This window comes from Augochlora pura, chromosome 9, assembly GCF_028453695.1.
Source record: "Augochlora pura isolate Apur16 chromosome 9, APUR_v2.2.1, whole genome shotgun sequence".
In the NCBI taxonomy this organism is placed as follows: Eukaryota; Metazoa; Arthropoda; class Insecta; order Hymenoptera; family Halictidae; genus Augochlora; species Augochlora pura.
This window is the reverse complement of record NC_135780.1, coordinates 4,774,921-4,791,995: the sequence shown is the minus strand read 5'-3', so window position 1 is coordinate 4,791,995 and position 17,075 is coordinate 4,774,921. Positions and strand designations below refer to the sequence as shown.

At 39.8% G+C, this 17,075-nt stretch overlaps 2 protein-coding genes across 10 annotated transcripts in view; one reads left to right on the top strand and one right to left on the bottom strand.

Moving 5' to 3' along the window:
* The first annotated feature begins 1,273 nt into the window (after positions 1-1,273).
* LOC144475051 (A disintegrin and metalloproteinase with thrombospondin motifs 1) lies at positions 1,274-12,715 on the top strand. Its single transcript, XM_078190589.1, has 15 exons — positions 1,274-2,322; positions 3,609-3,857; positions 3,979-4,103; positions 4,258-4,350; positions 4,459-4,694; positions 5,158-5,310; positions 5,385-5,498; positions 5,979-6,111; positions 6,212-6,381; positions 7,703-8,006; positions 8,304-8,436; positions 9,452-9,717; positions 10,004-10,269; positions 11,344-11,593; positions 12,064-12,715. The coding sequence occupies exons 1-15, from the start codon at positions 1,782-1,784 to the stop codon at positions 12,361-12,363; spliced, it is 3,333 nt and encodes a 1,110-aa protein (XP_078046715.1). The 5' UTR covers positions 1,274-1,781; the 3' UTR covers positions 12,364-12,715.
* Positions 12,716-12,930: 215 nt separating this feature from the next.
* Positions 12,931-17,075, bottom strand: part of Cap (Cbl-associated protein) — a 99,454-nt gene continuing 95,309 nt past the window's right edge. For all 9 annotated transcript variants that reach the window (XM_078190580.1, XM_078190579.1, XM_078190585.1 and 6 more), the window contains 4 exons: positions 16,772-16,894; positions 16,373-16,527; positions 16,033-16,112; positions 12,931-14,416 (listed from right to left, as the gene is read on the bottom strand). In XM_078190580.1, coding sequence (XP_078046706.1) covers positions 14,248-14,416; positions 16,033-16,112; positions 16,373-16,527; positions 16,772-16,894 — 527 coding nt within the window. In that variant the 3' untranslated portion in view covers positions 12,931-14,247. The remainder of the gene's footprint in view (positions 14,417-16,032; positions 16,113-16,372; positions 16,528-16,771; positions 16,895-17,075) is intronic.

Sequence of the window (17,075 nt, the reverse complement as noted above, 5' to 3'; positions counted from 1 at the left end):
TGGGTGAAGAAGTTTGTTAAACAATTTCTCATGAAAACGTTTTCATAATTGTAATAACTTTGCTAGTCGGCGTCAATTAATTTCAATGCACTCTGTAGTTCTAGCCATAATCAGCGTATACTGCAGCGTTCCTCAACTTATGGACTGCGTTAACTTTTTAGGGAAGTGGGAAATGATAGCGTTTACTTTATCCAGTAGCGAAGGAATCGATTAAGTGCTAATTTGTATTATTTTGCGTTACTTATCTTCATGTTATGTGCGTATAATTTTTGTAATAAATATAACGTAAATCGTATCCATTGATTCTTATAATTTTCCAATTGCTACAAGACTACAATTCGAATTGTTTATTATAGATTTTCGTTCACACGTGAAAAGTAATTATTGTCAAACATACTAATCGTATTCAACGACAGCGTCATTGAATATTTTCAGTTGATCGAATTTAAAGTTTTCAATTAATTTACAAAGTAATATGAATAAGTTCTAATTCACGTTATTATAATAACAATATTCTTTTATTTCATACTTTTACATTGTAGAACTTTTTGCAGACGCTTGGTCTCTACTAATACACTTCGCGTCCGCGATTCTAAATTTAAATACAACTATTTATATGTACATATAAAAGAAGAAAAGAAAATGGAACGAGTCAACAGTTGAGCCATTTTATATTATTTCCTTTTCTTTCCTTTTTCACTATCTCGTATTATTTTGCGTTGCTTTCGTTCATGTAAAACCTTTCGATCGATACAATTCAACCTAAGTAATTTTTACGATTTCGTAATTGCATTTCATTTAAACTCATCGATTTTACATTTTCCCATGCATGAAATGTCCGAGACCGAATTATTTATCATGAATTATCTCTCATATATAAAAGTTACCGTCAAGCGCGTAATTTTATTCGGTGGCTGCATTATTCAATGTTTCCAACCGACTGAACGATTAAATATTCTGAAAAGGTTGAGAAACGCTGTTTCACGATTGCATCGTTTCGAGTCGGTGTACCGATGTATAGGTAAATAAATAACTAAACAAACGCGCCGCGTGTATTTTAAAACATCCCGGCCGTTCTTTCGCCGTGTTCCGCGAACGAAGAACGCGTGTCAGAGCGACGGAAGCGACCGGAACAGATTTAATTCCCCCCCGATTAGATTGATCGCTCGGTTCTGGCCGGTAACAAGAATTCAGCCGGCCGCGAGACCGAAGACGAAATCCTCGTTAACAGCGGCGCGCGCGAACAATGAGTCCGCCAGCATCCTCGTTTCTCCGGTGATTGCACATAAAGCTGCCATTATTAGAACTTCAGTGGGCGGCTGCTGCTTTTTCCAGCCTAGCGCGATCTTACGCACAATTCGCTGGTGCATTCGCGTGCCTTTCGCCCATGTGGCTGCCAGTTGCACAGCCGTCGCGTCCTCCTCGCGTTTAATTGAACCCTCCGAGTGTACGAATTAGAGAAGAGACACGATAGTGATTGTTGTCGGGGACGCGTCTTGTTCGACGTGGAATCGCGGTCGGTTGTCGGTTGCTGAATTACGCGTGTGACGCTGCTCGGTCGCAACGAGCGTGGGATTCACGCGTGCGAACAGCTCGGGGGGAAAGATGCCGAAAAATTCTGTGCGAGGCCCGCGAGAACGAGGGAATCGTTCGTTTGGAACGACGGTCTGCTGGTCGCTCGTTCGTTGCTGATCGAAATCGGCGACGATCCAATCGAAGTCGAGACGATGATTCTTGAATCGCGAACGAAGAGATTCCATTGAAATTCCACGGGTTTCATCATGAAACGGTCCAAGCTTCCCAGCGTTCTGCTGACCACGTGGCTGCTTGGCACGATCGCAACGAAATCGAGGGAGTTCCTTCAGAGTCTGCAAGAGTACGAGATCGTTTATCCGCGGATCGTTGTCAACGAGAGTCCCCGCGGTCGACGATCGGCCGCGGATCAGTCGCACGATGACGGATCATCGGTGATCATCGAGATCAGCAATTGGACTTTGAGAACGGTCGCCAGTGACAGAGTGATGCTCGATTCGAACTTCAAAGTGGATTGGGTTTACGCGACGAGGACCGAATCCGAGATTTATGAGGGACAATCCGGCTGTCAGCTTCGACAAGGCAGCCTGGACGGAGGTGACGGCTCTTTAGTGGTTGTCACATTGTGCGAGCAGGAGGTGTACGCGATTATGGTAACGGACGGGGCATCCTTCTTCGTTGAACCGTTGGCCGATGGGAAACACGTGATGTACGAATCGCCGAAAGTCGGATGGTGGTCGTCCAAGGAGGACGAGGACCTTGTGTCGCTGAGACCCCGGAGATTGTCAGGTGACCGTCTCGAATTTTGCGTGGCACTCGACGATGCATATTCAGAATAAGTTCATTGTATCATTTATATAAGTTCATTTATTTTAGCGTGGTCGCGTTAACTCATTGGTGACCACATGGTTTACAATCAACTAACATATATGTGTCTGCTTGAAAACTATTAACGACCAGCTGCCGGACTACAATCTGTGGAGTTACAGTGGTTCTAATTGTATACAATAGTCTCTAGATTGGGCTGTCTACATTGAATCCTCTGCCATCAACGCTATCGTCTTAATCTAGGCTCTTTAAATTACATGTGTAATTGCCTTAAGAAAATGGTGTCTTCTCAGCAGGTCAAGCTTCTCGCATTTGTAGCTTACCGAGCATTTTTTATAATATATCGAGAATTCTTTACCTTTGACTCTAAAGCACCACTAAAATTGTTCGATCATCTTTTAAAATCATTTTCATACCAACAAAGCGTAAGTTTAAAAAATTATTAAAAGTGGAAGCATTGATACGAGTCGCGAGAATCAATTTGTTAAGCATAAAAGTTTATTTTGTTAAATAGAATAGAAATATTATCAACCAGGAAAATGATTTCATATTTTCAGTAAAAATGGCTTCGAGTGCAAAGGGTTAATAAGTTTCTAGAATTAAACAAGAAATTTTCAGATACGACAGAGTATCTGCATTACATCGAATTATTCTTGAACTTAATTTAATGTTAAATTTGATGAAACGACAGTTTTCAACGCGTATTATTTGAATATTACTTGCACTGTAGTGAATTTTCGTAACGTGCCACTTAATGCAGTAGAAGCCGCGTCTGATTAAAGTTGATAGCAAGGCGATAACTATACGGCAGACCTTGTTCTGGAAACGGTTGATTAAAATTCAACCTAAATGAATGGAAGCACTGTCGCTGCTAAAATGTCTTGAAAACGTAAAAAAGGAAATACTGTTTTAAGGTTTGAAACAGGGATCGTCCGGCTGGCGCAATAGAATTATCTAACTGGGTAAATAATTATCAGCTTGATGGCCCGCATAGCTCGAGTTACGATGGAATTTCATACGTAGAAAATTCGTGGGGTTTAAGAGCTCCGACGCTATGTTGAAGCGAATGTTCGTGCTCATGCATACTCATTCTCTAAAAAAAAACTAGTCGACCTAACGTTTTATTTAAATTCAATAGTTCGATTTTAATTGGAAAAATGCATTATTCCGCTTGTGAAGGTGTTTACGCTTTCCGATGCGATAACTCTTGTTTGAATAATTGTTTCAACAATTTCTGATAATTACAGGGTTTCGTGATCGAGCCGGAAAATTAAATAGAAGAAGGCGAGATTCGGCGGATCATTACACTCGGGAATTCTATAATTTGTCGGGCGATGTGTTCGACATGGATTATCCGGAAGCCGAGAAATTAGTTTTGTACGATGAGAAAGAGGAGGTGGCGACCGATTATAACGACACCATAGTAGAAGTCGACGAAAACTCGGAAGATATCAGTTACTTCGGCAGTCCATCGTGGCAGAGGAACCGAATACCGAGTGAGGAGAATTTCAATGTCAACGGCGGGATTAGAAATTGAAAAAATAATTAGTTTTATTGATAAAAAAATGATATAAAATCTTTAACGCGACGTTGAAATTGAAACTGCTGTATTTCTAGGAAAGAAAATGATCATCAGGGATTCGCCGACCCGTTGGCTGGAGCTCGGAGTGGCCGCCGATTATTCCATAATCGAGTTTCACGAAGGACGAACGCAGCAATACATTTTGGCACTTTTAAACATTGTACGAAAATATACAACTTTCACGCGCATCGAAGACGTTTGTAGGAGCTGCTTGCGCGAAGCTCGATAATTAGCGCGATTATGTACTCACCGCGTTGGAATCCATTTTGTCGAGTGCGGAAATTACGGAAGCGAATAAAAAATTCTGATTTTAGGTCAGCGCGATCTATATGGATCCATCGCTTGAATCGAATATGGTGTTGGTAATTGTGCGAATGATCTTGTACGCAGAAAGAAGGGACAGTTTGGTAAGCGAAGCAATGTACCTTCTAGTTTTACCATTTCGTACGAATAATAATAAATAATAAATATTTTTATATAAATATTTATCTTTATAAAATAAATCGATTCGACAGGTCCGTCAAGGCGATTCAAGACGCTCCCTCGAAAACGTTAACAAATGGAATAAGAAAATGTTAACATCGGCGAACGTGCATCACGACGTAGCAATATGGCTGACTCGCTTAGACATCGGTGGCCCCTCCGGCTATGCACCTGTCTCCGGAGTGTGCAATCCTGCACGGTCCTGCGCCCTAAATAGAGACGAGGGCTTAACCAGCGCCTTCATCATCGCTCACGAAATGGCACATATGTGAGTTCATTACGAACTCGAAAAGTCTTAAAAGATTAAAACTTAAAAGATTCTTTTCACGCTGCGTTGATCAGCACTTATTTATCCTTGATATTTTTAATAAAAGCACCAGACAATTTTTGTTCCTTTTATGTGGTTTTCTTTCTAAGCTTTGATAACGAAAGAATTTATTTTTATTTCGACGTCGAAGAAATTAATAATATTAATATTTATTAGATATCAGTATAATATAGATTATCAATTATAATAGTGCAAGGACCCGGCAAAATTTTCAGTTCGGCCCAGCTTTTATCCAATTAACTTTTCAAATGATATATTTAGCCTGCGAACGATTATGCGAAGTCATCGTGAAAATTTTCATTCAAATTCGCATTAGAAGCAAAACTTTCAATATGGTTTTCACAAATCCCGTACTTCGAGCATCACGGAAGAATTTCATTTGATATAAAGATGTTTCTCATAGTCTAGGATTAAGCCACGACGGCGACGAGTCGACTGGAAACGCTTGCAGGGAAGAAGGCTTGCGGGGAAGCGTGATGGCACCGATGGTGGCCGCAACGTTTCATCAGTTTTATTGGTCCGCCTGTTCGAAAAAGGAATTCCATCGAAGGGTTAGGTGAGGGGATCATGATGTATTTCGTATTGATGTATTTTCATTCCGGGGTTTATTTTTCTAGTAAATGTTTGCAGACGATGGTCCTGTTTGTTAAACAAACCGACGTATGGCAGCTCCACTCATTTGAGGGCTTCCATTCGCGAAACATTCACGATGGACGAGCAGTGCCGTGTGGAATTCGGCGAAGGGTATGCTCGTTTCTTTTTTCCTATTATTTTTAACGTAATAAACGGTAAAGTTTATGCTTTAACGAAGCTTGTTGCGTTCACTTGAAAACTTTGCGGTCGAAGACTCTAGGGCGCTGCTAAAATTGATTAGACCACGTTTCTAAATAATTTTCATATAAGTTTACTTATGTCTAGAAAATTATTAAGAGCTGACAAAATTCAATTCCATTTATATATATTATATAATTTAATTAATATTAATGTTAATATTATTTGCTCATTGTCAGTTCTATCAATTGGACAAAGTTCGAAACAGTACTTCAGCATTATGCATAATAAAAGCAAACGGAGCTGCGCCGTCCGCATCATTTATTACTTTCAAACATACATAAATAATGTAATTAGAACACACCCGTTTTTCACTGTATTACGTCGTATTGTACTATCGTGTAAGTTTCACACGGTATAAAATATAACCTCGTACATTTTCCGCGCATTTAGTTACGAACTCTGCAAAAGTTTCGACGTCGTGGAGCCATGCTCGCATTTATGGTGCGGCAATAGGAATATTTCCGAAACCTGTAAGACGAAGAAAGGGCCGCCGCTGGAGGGCACATTGTGCGGTCCTTCGAAGGTAAATTAATTCTTTCAGCACGAAAGATTCGCGATCTCTTATTATAAAATACCACAGGGCGAGCAATTTATTAGTCAAAATTCTCCGCGGACGTTTTTAGTGGTGTATAAACGGTCGATGCCAATCGTCGAAAAGGAGGACGTTCGACTTTGGTATGACGTTGAACAAACCACGTGACGGTGGCTGGAGCCCGTGGAAAACGTGGGACAGGTGCTCGAGGTCCTGCGGAATAGGAGTGCAGTGCCGAACACGAAAATGTAACAAACCACTGTTAGTAATACTAACTTAGTATTTAAACATTTGCTTGATAGTAACTAAGGATGGCCGCGAAAGACGATGAATTATTGGCTTGAGGAATAAGCTCGCACCATTTTTATATTTTCTTTTATTTTACAACGATTTGTCGCTGTTTGACGAAGAGGTTTTGGCGGAAAAAACATGCCTTAACTTTTGCAAGGACGGAAATTACATAATTCCTTTCACGTAATAAAAAAAATAATGAATAATGGATTAATTTATTGTTATAACTATCAACACAGTTTTGTAGAACAAAAACAGCTCTAACGAATGAATATTATACACTTTGTCAAACAGCAACAAATCGTAAAATAAACGAAAATATAAAAACGCTACGAACTTATTCCCCAACCTAATACATATATTCATACTAATATTTTTCAAAGTAAATGCATCGGTAATTATTGTAACTGCGTTACCAAATAACTCAGACTTTCGTAAATGGATCAGATGCACTAACATCTTATCAACATATTAAATATCGATAAATATCTTTGCATTAAATTAATATCGTTAACATTAGTATACAGAACGATGTGGTTCAAACGCCCTGTGCACTAATTGTTTTTACTCCTTTTTTTTAGAAATGCTATCGATTGTTCGGATTTTTAAATGCATTTTGCATTCGGCAGGTATATATTAAATTGTCAAATTTTCTTGTAGTTGTAATCAAGCTTCAGATACGGCGCAACCTAATTTTATCTCACCCTATACAAGGTGGCCCAGTAAGAATTGGTGCTTGAATATCGCTGTTATTTTTGGAGAGACGAATAAACTTTATTAACAGAACTATTTCAGTATAACTGGTGAAGTTTCAGAATGTCATCTTCACTTTTCAAATAGAATCCTATACTTTTTAACGCATTAATTCACGTAACTACGGTTCCTATAAAAATAAAGTATCGAGCCATGTTAAAACATCAGTTTATTTAAGATATAAAGAATGATATTTTAATTTTGTTAACTGAAATATATTTGTTTCTTTATATTTTAAATAACAGTGTCATGCAAGTACTAATTCTTACTGTAATATTAATTAGAGCTGGGTTGTTTATTAATTATATCAGATTTTTTATAGTTAGCCAAAAAAATGAACAATGTCATGTATTTTTAAATAATCGTTGATACATATTCACGTTATTAATTTCTAAATCGAACACTAGGCCATTTATGATTTTTTATGGAATAACGAAAGGGTTTAAAGTAAATATTCCTTTGCTTCCTCCGATGGTATATTTTCGTCATGGTAAGACGGCTGAAGTATTGCTCTCAGTTGCCGATTTTCTCTGCGAAGGCCAGCCTACGGTGGAAAATACTGTTCAGGTCCGAGCGAAAACTGCAAACTCTGCGACCTGCCGAAATGTTCCACGCCGGTCGACCTCAGGGCGCAACAGTGTTCAAAACTTGAGAGTGTCGTGCACCACGAGAGAATACGGTTGAACAACTTGAACACTTGGCTGCCGCACGAATCCGACAAAGAGCACTTGAAGTGCCAATTGATTTGCAGGAGCAAAGAGACGGGGGAGCTGTTTTACGCGAGAGAAAGCTTGATCGATGGCACACCTTGCGGTTATGGATCCACGGACATTTGCATACAGGTGATCATAACCATCGAAAGCTATAAAGTTATGCAAATTATTATTTAAAAAAAAAAAAAAGACAATTAAGTTCACTTTTAGAAATTAATCGTAGGTAAATTAAAATCGAAGTTGAAAATGAAATTTGTTCGTATCACGTAATTTATATAACAGGTGTTTGCAATTAAGAATTGAAATCTTGAGTTTTGCTCTTGAAATGTCTCACGTAATTTCGTCGCGACAATTTATGCTCGGATCGATTACCGTGCGCTGTCCGGCGCGCAATTTTGACCAGCGAAACATATACTGTCTCCGCAGGGCGAGTGCCACAAGCTCGGATGCGACAATGTCTTTGGATCGACGAAACCGATGGACCTGTGCGGCGTGTGCGACGGGGACAATTCCACCTGCGAGAACGTCATCAGCAAATTTCAGCGAAAGCTTCGCCGAGGTCAGTCCACAGTCACCGCTCAAATTGAGTTATTAGAAGTGCCGACCAAGTTTCCCGTCAAAGTCAGAAAGCTCGGGGAGAACGAACACCCCTAATCAGTTTATGGGGCCGGAATGTTGGGTGGGAAGAGGGAGAAAAGTGATTAGTTGTTAGCTGAGGCCGCTTCGAGGAATGAGACTCCCTCCCCCGCCCGGGTCCCTTCGTTTTTCACCCGATTTCCGCACCATGGTGTAGTTATGATGAGACAAGCTATATCTGCGAGCTCGCAAATTGGTTGAAAATAAATAATCTTTCACAATTTCGTATTCGTCGTTCTACAGGGCGATTCACATAAGTAAAAAAAAGCCTTATTTTATTGGATAACGCTTAACTCAAGTTCCAAAGATAACTAACATGTGTTATTTAAAAAAAAAATGATTCATTTTCACTTTGAAGAATTTTTAAATCTACGCTTCGGCGATGTCAAAAATAATTTCGAAATGTATTACAGTAATTTTAACCCTTAGCGCTCGAGTGGCGTCTCTGCGGCGCCATAGAAAAATGATTTTAGATTTGCAGTTGAAACGGCTTCGAGTGCAAAGGGTTAATACGTTAGTTACGAAATTTCATTTTGCAAATCTTTACGTTTTTTTTTTTTTTATCGGAACGCTTCTGTTTCAGCGAATGTATTGACACTGTTTAGCCGAAGGCGCAAGTTCCTGTTGGATGTTGACCTTTGGAAATGTATTTTTAGAGATTCCGCGTTACACGTGCACAGCCGAATCGCGATCAATGGAACGCCACCCGTACGCAAAACTGAAACACGTCATACGTCATGAATGCATCAATCGTCGATTTGCTTTCTACGAATTCAATATTTTTCCACCTTATCGAGAAATGTTGCACGTCGGACGCGTGGACGCGAGCGTTTCGACGAAACAACGCTTGTCCAGGCTATAAACGATATTATTTTTCGATACGTCGGATATCCTTTCGTATGGAAAATATTAATAATTCGATTGCGCGTTCGTTTCAGATGTGACCCGGATCGCTATTATACCGCGTGAAGCTCACAATTTGTACGTGAATGTCACGGTGTTAGACGATTCGTACATCGACGAGGAAAACTTGACTATTGTGGTGGGCGACGGACGGAGAAGGCGGAACGTGCTGGAGAATTTAACTTCCCGCAAGCGGGATTTAACGATTCTGCAAGGCGCCGCGTATCGAATTCGAAAGCACGATAATAACACGTACACTGTCACGTCGCACGGTGTTGCTTTCGAAGACGTCGTTATTTTGGTAAGATATATATTTCTTCGTATTTATTGCATCTACCGGGAAAGAATTACACGTTTTTATTAGCGATTTTAGAATAAATATCATTCTTCGTATGCCAATTAATATTCGTTTATAATCGTCAAGATTTAACGTTTTGCACTCGGCGCCATAATGGATGTTACCTACCAGCGCTTATAAACAATTATATTATTATATAATATATAATGTATATACGTTTCTGGAACGAAACGTTCTAACATTTTCGGTCTTTTAAATTTTGATATTGCATTTGCTCGTGTTCGAACAGATTGTGGTGTCGGAGAGCATCCCAGAGCAAGGAGTCTCTGTGGCAGTTTCCTTGCAATATTTCTTGAATCGAGACGACAGGAACGCGAAGGACAGATACGTTTGGTTGTTCGGCGGTTGGAGCTTCTGTTCGGCAAGCTGCGGCGGTGGAACGCGTCAGAAGATGATAGTCTGCAAGGATGATGAAAACGGTAGAATAGTGTCGCGAAGAAAGTGCCCGTTGACCACCAAACCGAGCCAGGAGATAGAGAAATGCAACGTTTTCAGGTATGAGAACATTCAGGATCCTCTTTTCTATAAATGCCTTTTTTTCTAGAGACCAAAAATACTAGTAACGACAAACATTTGATAGGAAAAAGATTTATAAGGATAGTGAACTGATTTTTATTCATTGCGACGTCGAGCATTTTCCGTGACTCCAAGATTTTAAGACTTTGAGGACTATTGTCCCTTTAAGAGCGAAGATCTCGACAGTTGCTCTGGTAGTTTTGTATCTACGGAACCCATTGGGTCCCACACCCTTCCGTGTCTTACCAGAGTATTGTCTTACCCTGCTGCGGAGTATCGAGGCTTAAGTTGTACTAAGACTATTGTCAGACTCTCATGGTGCGAAAACGATTCGTGCTGCGACAGTACAGCAACGTGGTAGCTTACATGAAATCGTCGCAAGACGAGATACAGCAACGCGGAGGTGTTCGGGGCAATTGTAATCGGAATGTCGAATTAGTTATCGGGGCGAGACGAAACGCGTGTTCGAGGCGCAAGGACGAACGATGCGCAAGAGCACGTAATGGTAGTCGAGAAGGTCGACAACGCATGCGCCAACGTTTCGAGAATTCCCGAGATCTTTGAAATTTATCAGAATGATGCTGGCCACGGAACGGACAGGAATTGGCGGTCGTTACAATTCTTCTCGCAGCACAGTGTCCCGGAGGAATACTTAAGGACGTTGCGGCGCGAGATGTCATAAAACGTTCTCCGCGTGGCAACGGAACCAGCAACGCGCGACGAGAAACACCTCGACGTTCGCGAAATTAAAAATATTAGGTTCGGGAGAAAGAAGTCCATTATTTATATATCCATTATATATATATTAAAAAAAATGGTAACATAGTTATGAAAAACTTTATTTGCGCAAAAAGTCCAGCCACGCGGTTAAAAGAGGAAATTAATTTCTATCTACTTTCCGATTTGTTCAATGTTCTTAGACAATGGTATATTTTACACAGGAATCCTCAGTCTACATATTATCTAGAATAAATCTTCACTACAGAATTTTCTTTGAAAAATAATTGCTCTAAACAATAGGAGCGCGCTGAGGATTGCAAAACACTGTTACAGCTGTAGCTTCAAGTGGCTACCGGGACCATGGGAGGATTGTTCGCACGTTTGCGGCAGTTTCGGTGTCCAACTGCGCCAACTGTACTGCGTTCATACCGATTTCAATGCCACCGAGGTGACCAAGGACAACGAGCTGGAGGTTTACCAAACGATGGTGCAACCGTCCATTTGCGGCCCTACGCCGATAAAGACACGGGAATGTAACAGAGTCCCGTGCCCAGGGCGATGGATTTTCACGGACTGGTCCTCGGTGAGAGAAAGTTCAATGTCCCGAAGATCGGCCGCACGCTCGCGGTCGCCTTAGGCGAGCCGTTTAGCTCTATTAACCCTCGCCTGGCGGACTTGGGGTCCATTCGGTATCATGTTTAGGTACGGTCGAACGTCGCGCCAGGCCTCTCGAGTCAACAACTTTTTACCTTTTGACCAGGGATTCTTGCAGATACTTGACCCGAACCCGGTGGTAAAGAACCGAGAGATCGGTTCACCCTTAATAATTTTTTAAATGTAAACTTTGTTAGTATAGGAATTATTTGGAACGTGATAGAGTAATTTTAGCGGTGCCTTAGAGTCACCATTCGACTGCAAAGGGTTAATATTGTATAGGTGAAATGGGTTCGACTGGACTCCGAGTCCGCCATACGGTCGGTTGTTGGACGATATGCCGTGCGAGGGTTAATTAATATATGGTCACACGCCCCGTGTCTCTCTATGCTTTCGTAGTGCTCGAAGAGCAACGGAAAAGGTATACAATCACGAATAGCCAGGTGCGTCGCCCCGGAGAACGAAACGCTTTACAGCTGCGACGGAGACGAGGTGAAGACGGAAGTGCGCGTCTGCACCACATACGCGACCAAAGCCATCCAGCTTCCAGCACGCTGCTGGAAAGACAAGAATCGGTTCTGCTCGATACCGAGCTTGAAACGCTACTGCAACGTCCCGGCGTTCAGGAGGAAGTGCTGCAGGACTTGCGAAATCAACGGCCATAGGCAGGATCCGCTGGAAGACGCCGATCAAGACTAGTTTATAACTATTTTCTATATTAGGTTGGTGCATACGAAATGTCGGATGCTTAAGTAAATATATAAAACTGTATATAAAACTTTTTTCAAAAGCTGGTGACTTAATCAAACTATGCCCCGTTTGCTGTACCACACCTTTTTTTGTATATTTTGATTAAATCAATAGCTTTTGAAAAAAGATATGCAGTTTTACATACTCAAAAGTCCGATGTTTCATATGCACCAACCTAATAGAATGTCATCGATGCGATCACCGTTGCTACTGCTTTTAGGTTTTAAGTTTACTGAGTCACCTTTTCAGTGCTCTTTGTATTTTTAGATCGTATTTATTTAAATAAACGAAGTAAACGATGCACGGATTTATTTCTTGGAGATTTTTGGACGTCTGGATGAGATGGCGAAGGGGTTTTGGGAAAGTATGTGGCAAAGAAACAGATGGCGACAGCAAAAGGAATCGCTCTTTTATAGTTGTTAAAAGCATCGTTATAAGTAAAAATGAATTTAATAAAAATTGCTTCGAGCAGAAACTGACTCGCACGGGTTCGTTGTTCAATAAGAAGAGCGAAGACTTATTAAAATTTTCTTTATTCCTTTTTTTAAGAGATTCACAAATCGGTTCACTCTGTGCCTAGAATTCTGAAACACACCAGCATAGACATGGGTATTCGATCGAAAATTATAGTTAAAATGATCATTAGCCGCAATTCGTTGAATTAATGCCCCTCGCTACGTGCTCGTTTCCGTATTCTCGTTTCAATTTATCTTTTGCTGTCTGTTCTACAAAAAGTTACGATATTAGTAAGTATTGTCTGTTTTCCGAGTGGATCCACATTAGTTTAACTCCCTAGTTCTTCAGAATAGGCTGTCGGTGTATATATCGTTCTGGCGAAACGTTCATTATTTTCGAAAAATTGTCGACGCAACGCAATATTTCCGATGACACTATGACATAATATATATATAATTGCGATATCGGCGAGTATGTCTTAAACATAGTCTGATTATGTTGTGCACTTTAACACGTGCATTAGGTAATTACGTCGTTAATGATATTTATAGTAATAGTTTTCTATAACATTGTAACTATATATCGTATGTATATATATATGTATATGTAAACCTTCTATACATTATATAATTCATATATAACTCTGGGTACAAATAATCTTTACAAAAATATTAATTTGGGAAGGCAAACTTTCAATTAGAAATTCCTTACCGATACTGATGAATTATAACAATAGCATGGCTGTTTCTCTTTTCTTTTTTCGTTCTACGATACCAAACACAGAAGGAAACGCGGTTCCCCGAACTATTCGCTCCTCTATTCGTCTAAGAAAAATCTGGATCCGTACCAATATCTCGATAAAACATTTCTCGTTCTAGACGTTACAATTAAAAGAAGACCAATGCTCTAGTAATCGTGCACGGAAGTTTGAAACCTCAAGCGTCCACAAGTTAAAAGTACCATATCTTCGAGCAGCTGTGTTTCTCGAATTGTTTAACGACTCGATTATCTTTAATTACCGTCAGCCGCCGATATTATTTACTCGTTTCTCTGTATCTTTTTTTTCTTAATTCCGATATACACGGTACAACGTCCGCCAGACTTCGCCCTCGTGAATGGTATAATAAATAACTATTATAATCGTTATCGTACACTACTTACACATTAGGTAACTTTACGTTAAGGTTTTTGGTAAAATCGACGACGATCGTTATTAAATAACGTTGCCGGCGTGTCGTGATTGGTTAGAAGGAAGACCTGTTTCTTTGTCCCTCGTCGTCGACGCGTGAACGATGAAGACTCGTCCGTCTATACTAACGATTTAGTGCTTTGGTAGAAGTAACTTTTAGTTCGATAATCGCGGCTCGGCGTCCTTCCTCACAATCTTTCCACGTAGTTGCCCGGGAAAGTTCCGAAGTAGCCGGTCCTCTGGCTCGAGCCGACGTACCAACCGTCGTCGCACTTTTCCATCACGTACACCGTGTCCCCTTCCTTTAATTCGAGTTCGTCCTCGTTCTGAGGTCTGTAAGGATATAGGGCTCGATATCTGAAATCACAAATAATTTTATATATTCAATTGATCTACGAGCGAATTACTAGAATCATCTTTTCATTTTATAAATCTATTCTGTAATTTGTCATTTATCGTTTCAAATAAGCGAACATCGCGCTTAAATGATTTCTCCCTCTTTACGATCTATCTGTGTCAATAAAGATTTGTACACTCTGTTATAAGAATAATTGTGTTATATCACGTTATATCAAGAAATAAGTAATGGAGCATATAATATACAGTAGAGTAACAATAATAAGCCAATCAGATAAATAATTCTCAAATGGAAACTAAAACGTGTTTCGTACAAAATAATTCTAAACATTACTCTTTTAAAGCGGTGAACAATATAACAGACGCGGTTTAATTTTTATTATTTTTAAAATATTGAAGTCAACGATACTTTTACAAATAAAACCTTCTCCATTTGAAACGAAACCTATTAAATATTATAGAGCCGATATTCATAGAAGAGAATAATCGCATATCGACGACAAAAAGTTATAGTTCACGAAAGTTAACCGTCTCACGTCAAAACTACAAAGTCGTGAAGCGAGACTGTTTATAGAGCCGTCTGGAATTTTCTCAGGATGAAAAAGGGAAGGTGCTTCCACTGTTACGACTTTCTCCATTTGAAATGGCATAAGCCGATATTCTTGCGAGAACTCTTGCGGGCACGACTTCTCTTATAAAGTCTCACTCTTAACGGTGGACTTCCACATTCTGTTTTATGGTTTTTGCTCTCGATGTACCTCTCCCGGCTATGCTCGTGGGAGACTCGGCTCGGGGTATACTTAAAGGTAACAGCTCAATGAAATAGTAAAGTCAGCGGGGTCGGCGCGAGAGACGGTTTTTGCGACGAAGAAATAGGAAAAGGTATTCATGACGAAACTAAAGCAACACTTTGTTCGCGAACTGTACAAAGTTACGCGCCTCGGTATAATTTTCCCTCGTAGAACAATTTTGAAAACGTTCGCCTCGTATAATTGAACGAGTCTTTGATCGCTGGCTCGCGTTTACCGTTCTCCTGGCACGAGCCAGTCGTTCGTGTGCCTCATTAAAACATAGTTAATTCGCGATCTCCTGTCGAGAGGTGTAAATTAAATCTTTTGAAATCCGCATTCGTGAAAAGCTCGTTCTACAGAAAGAATTCAATTAACTCTCTCGGCAAACAGATGTAAGCTTGAACACCCGCGTAATTAACTCGCCGAGTGCAATAAACACGTTGCGATAATAATTATAAACGCGTGATCTACAATATTTTTACTTCTTGTCTTCGTAAACATCGTAATGCGTATTAATTTGAGTTTGTAAACGGAAATAAATATATTACCGTGCAAACGCTGTGATCCTCGTGTTTCGTAATTATTTAACAAAGAAAGGATACTGTTGTACGATGCAACGTGGCTCGATTAATACCATGTTTGGATTATAATATAAGCCAATTAAAATTGTTCTCGTTCAATTAGAAGCGTTCTATTTTGTCTACGACTTCCTCGTCGCTTGTAATTGCAGAGAGAAAAATCGTTCAAGCGCCGAACGAAAAATCTGCTTTTACGTGCCAACAAATCGCTGTATTGATAAGTAGGATTATTAAATGAGAAACTTACGGTATTTGCTCAGAGTGTGTGTTGATATGCAATGTTTCGTTGAGTTGCGTGACGTGCAATTTGCTCCCTCCCATACGTGGCTGAAAATGATACGGAACGAGATATAATAATAGTTATTAGTAGTCCAAAGACTTTGTTAATTGTCAATAAAATTACATACGTATAAATTAATTAATAATTATATACGTATAAAATAGGTCTAGCATGAATGAAACACGTTTGGAATGGATGTGTACTAATTTAAAATAGCGCGAACACTTTAAAAACTAGAGAAAATCATTTGTAAAATTTCATCGGATCACTGGAAAAATTAGCTGTATAATTCGGCTCTATAACTCACCAGTGAGTTGTAATGGGGCTGGGTTGTGTTTATATTAACCGGTATGGACGGCATGTAATGATGAGGTCCCATACTCATTTTTCCTCCGGCTGATCCATTTGACAAGAGGCTGTGCGCCGCTGGAGAAGCAATTGGCTTGCTCTGTGTCGGTGTTTCTGTAATTAATTGATTGTTAGTTGATTATCTGATTGATTGATTATTAATTGATTATTATTTGGTATATATGTACAGTCAGTCCCACAAGTATTCGTACCCTACTTTTAATACTTATGGGACTGACTGTAGTTGTTTGCTCAAACGCCATTCGAAGAAGTTAATATTCGTTGAAAATAATTTGACCAAAATTAAAATCTATCAGAAAGTGTTAAAGTATTGATTTATGAAAATCTGGCTTAATACCTGATCTGAGACCTGGCTCTGTTAGAACTTCCACGTAAGATATGGGGAATATGCCTTTCCGAGTTCCAATTCGTCCCTCGTACCAGTTTTCATCGACTCTTCTTGTCAAAACGACGATTTCTCCTACAAAACGATATTCATGGTTCGTTCAAGTCCTTTAAAATCACATGCGTCTGACGTCATTTTAAGTTACAGTATGTTTCTGCGGCCCAAAATAATAGCGAGCGCACACACTCTTGTCAATTTTATGCTTGCATCGATGCTATAGTAAAAACAATTTTAATTGATAATAAAACAGCTTGAT

Coding starts and splice junctions, on each gene's coding strand:
- LOC144475051 (XM_078190589.1), top strand. CDS start 1,782: ATGAAACGGTCCAAGCTTCCCAGCGTTCTGCTGACCACGTGGCTGCTT. Junction 4,351..4,458: donor CAGAAAGAAGGGACAGTTTG/GTAAGCGAAGCA, acceptor TCGATTCGACAG/GTCCGTCAAGGCGATTCAAG. Junction 11,594..12,063: donor TTTTCACGGACTGGTCCTCG/GTGAGAGAAAGT, acceptor ATGCTTTCGTAG/TGCTCGAAGAGCAACGGAAA.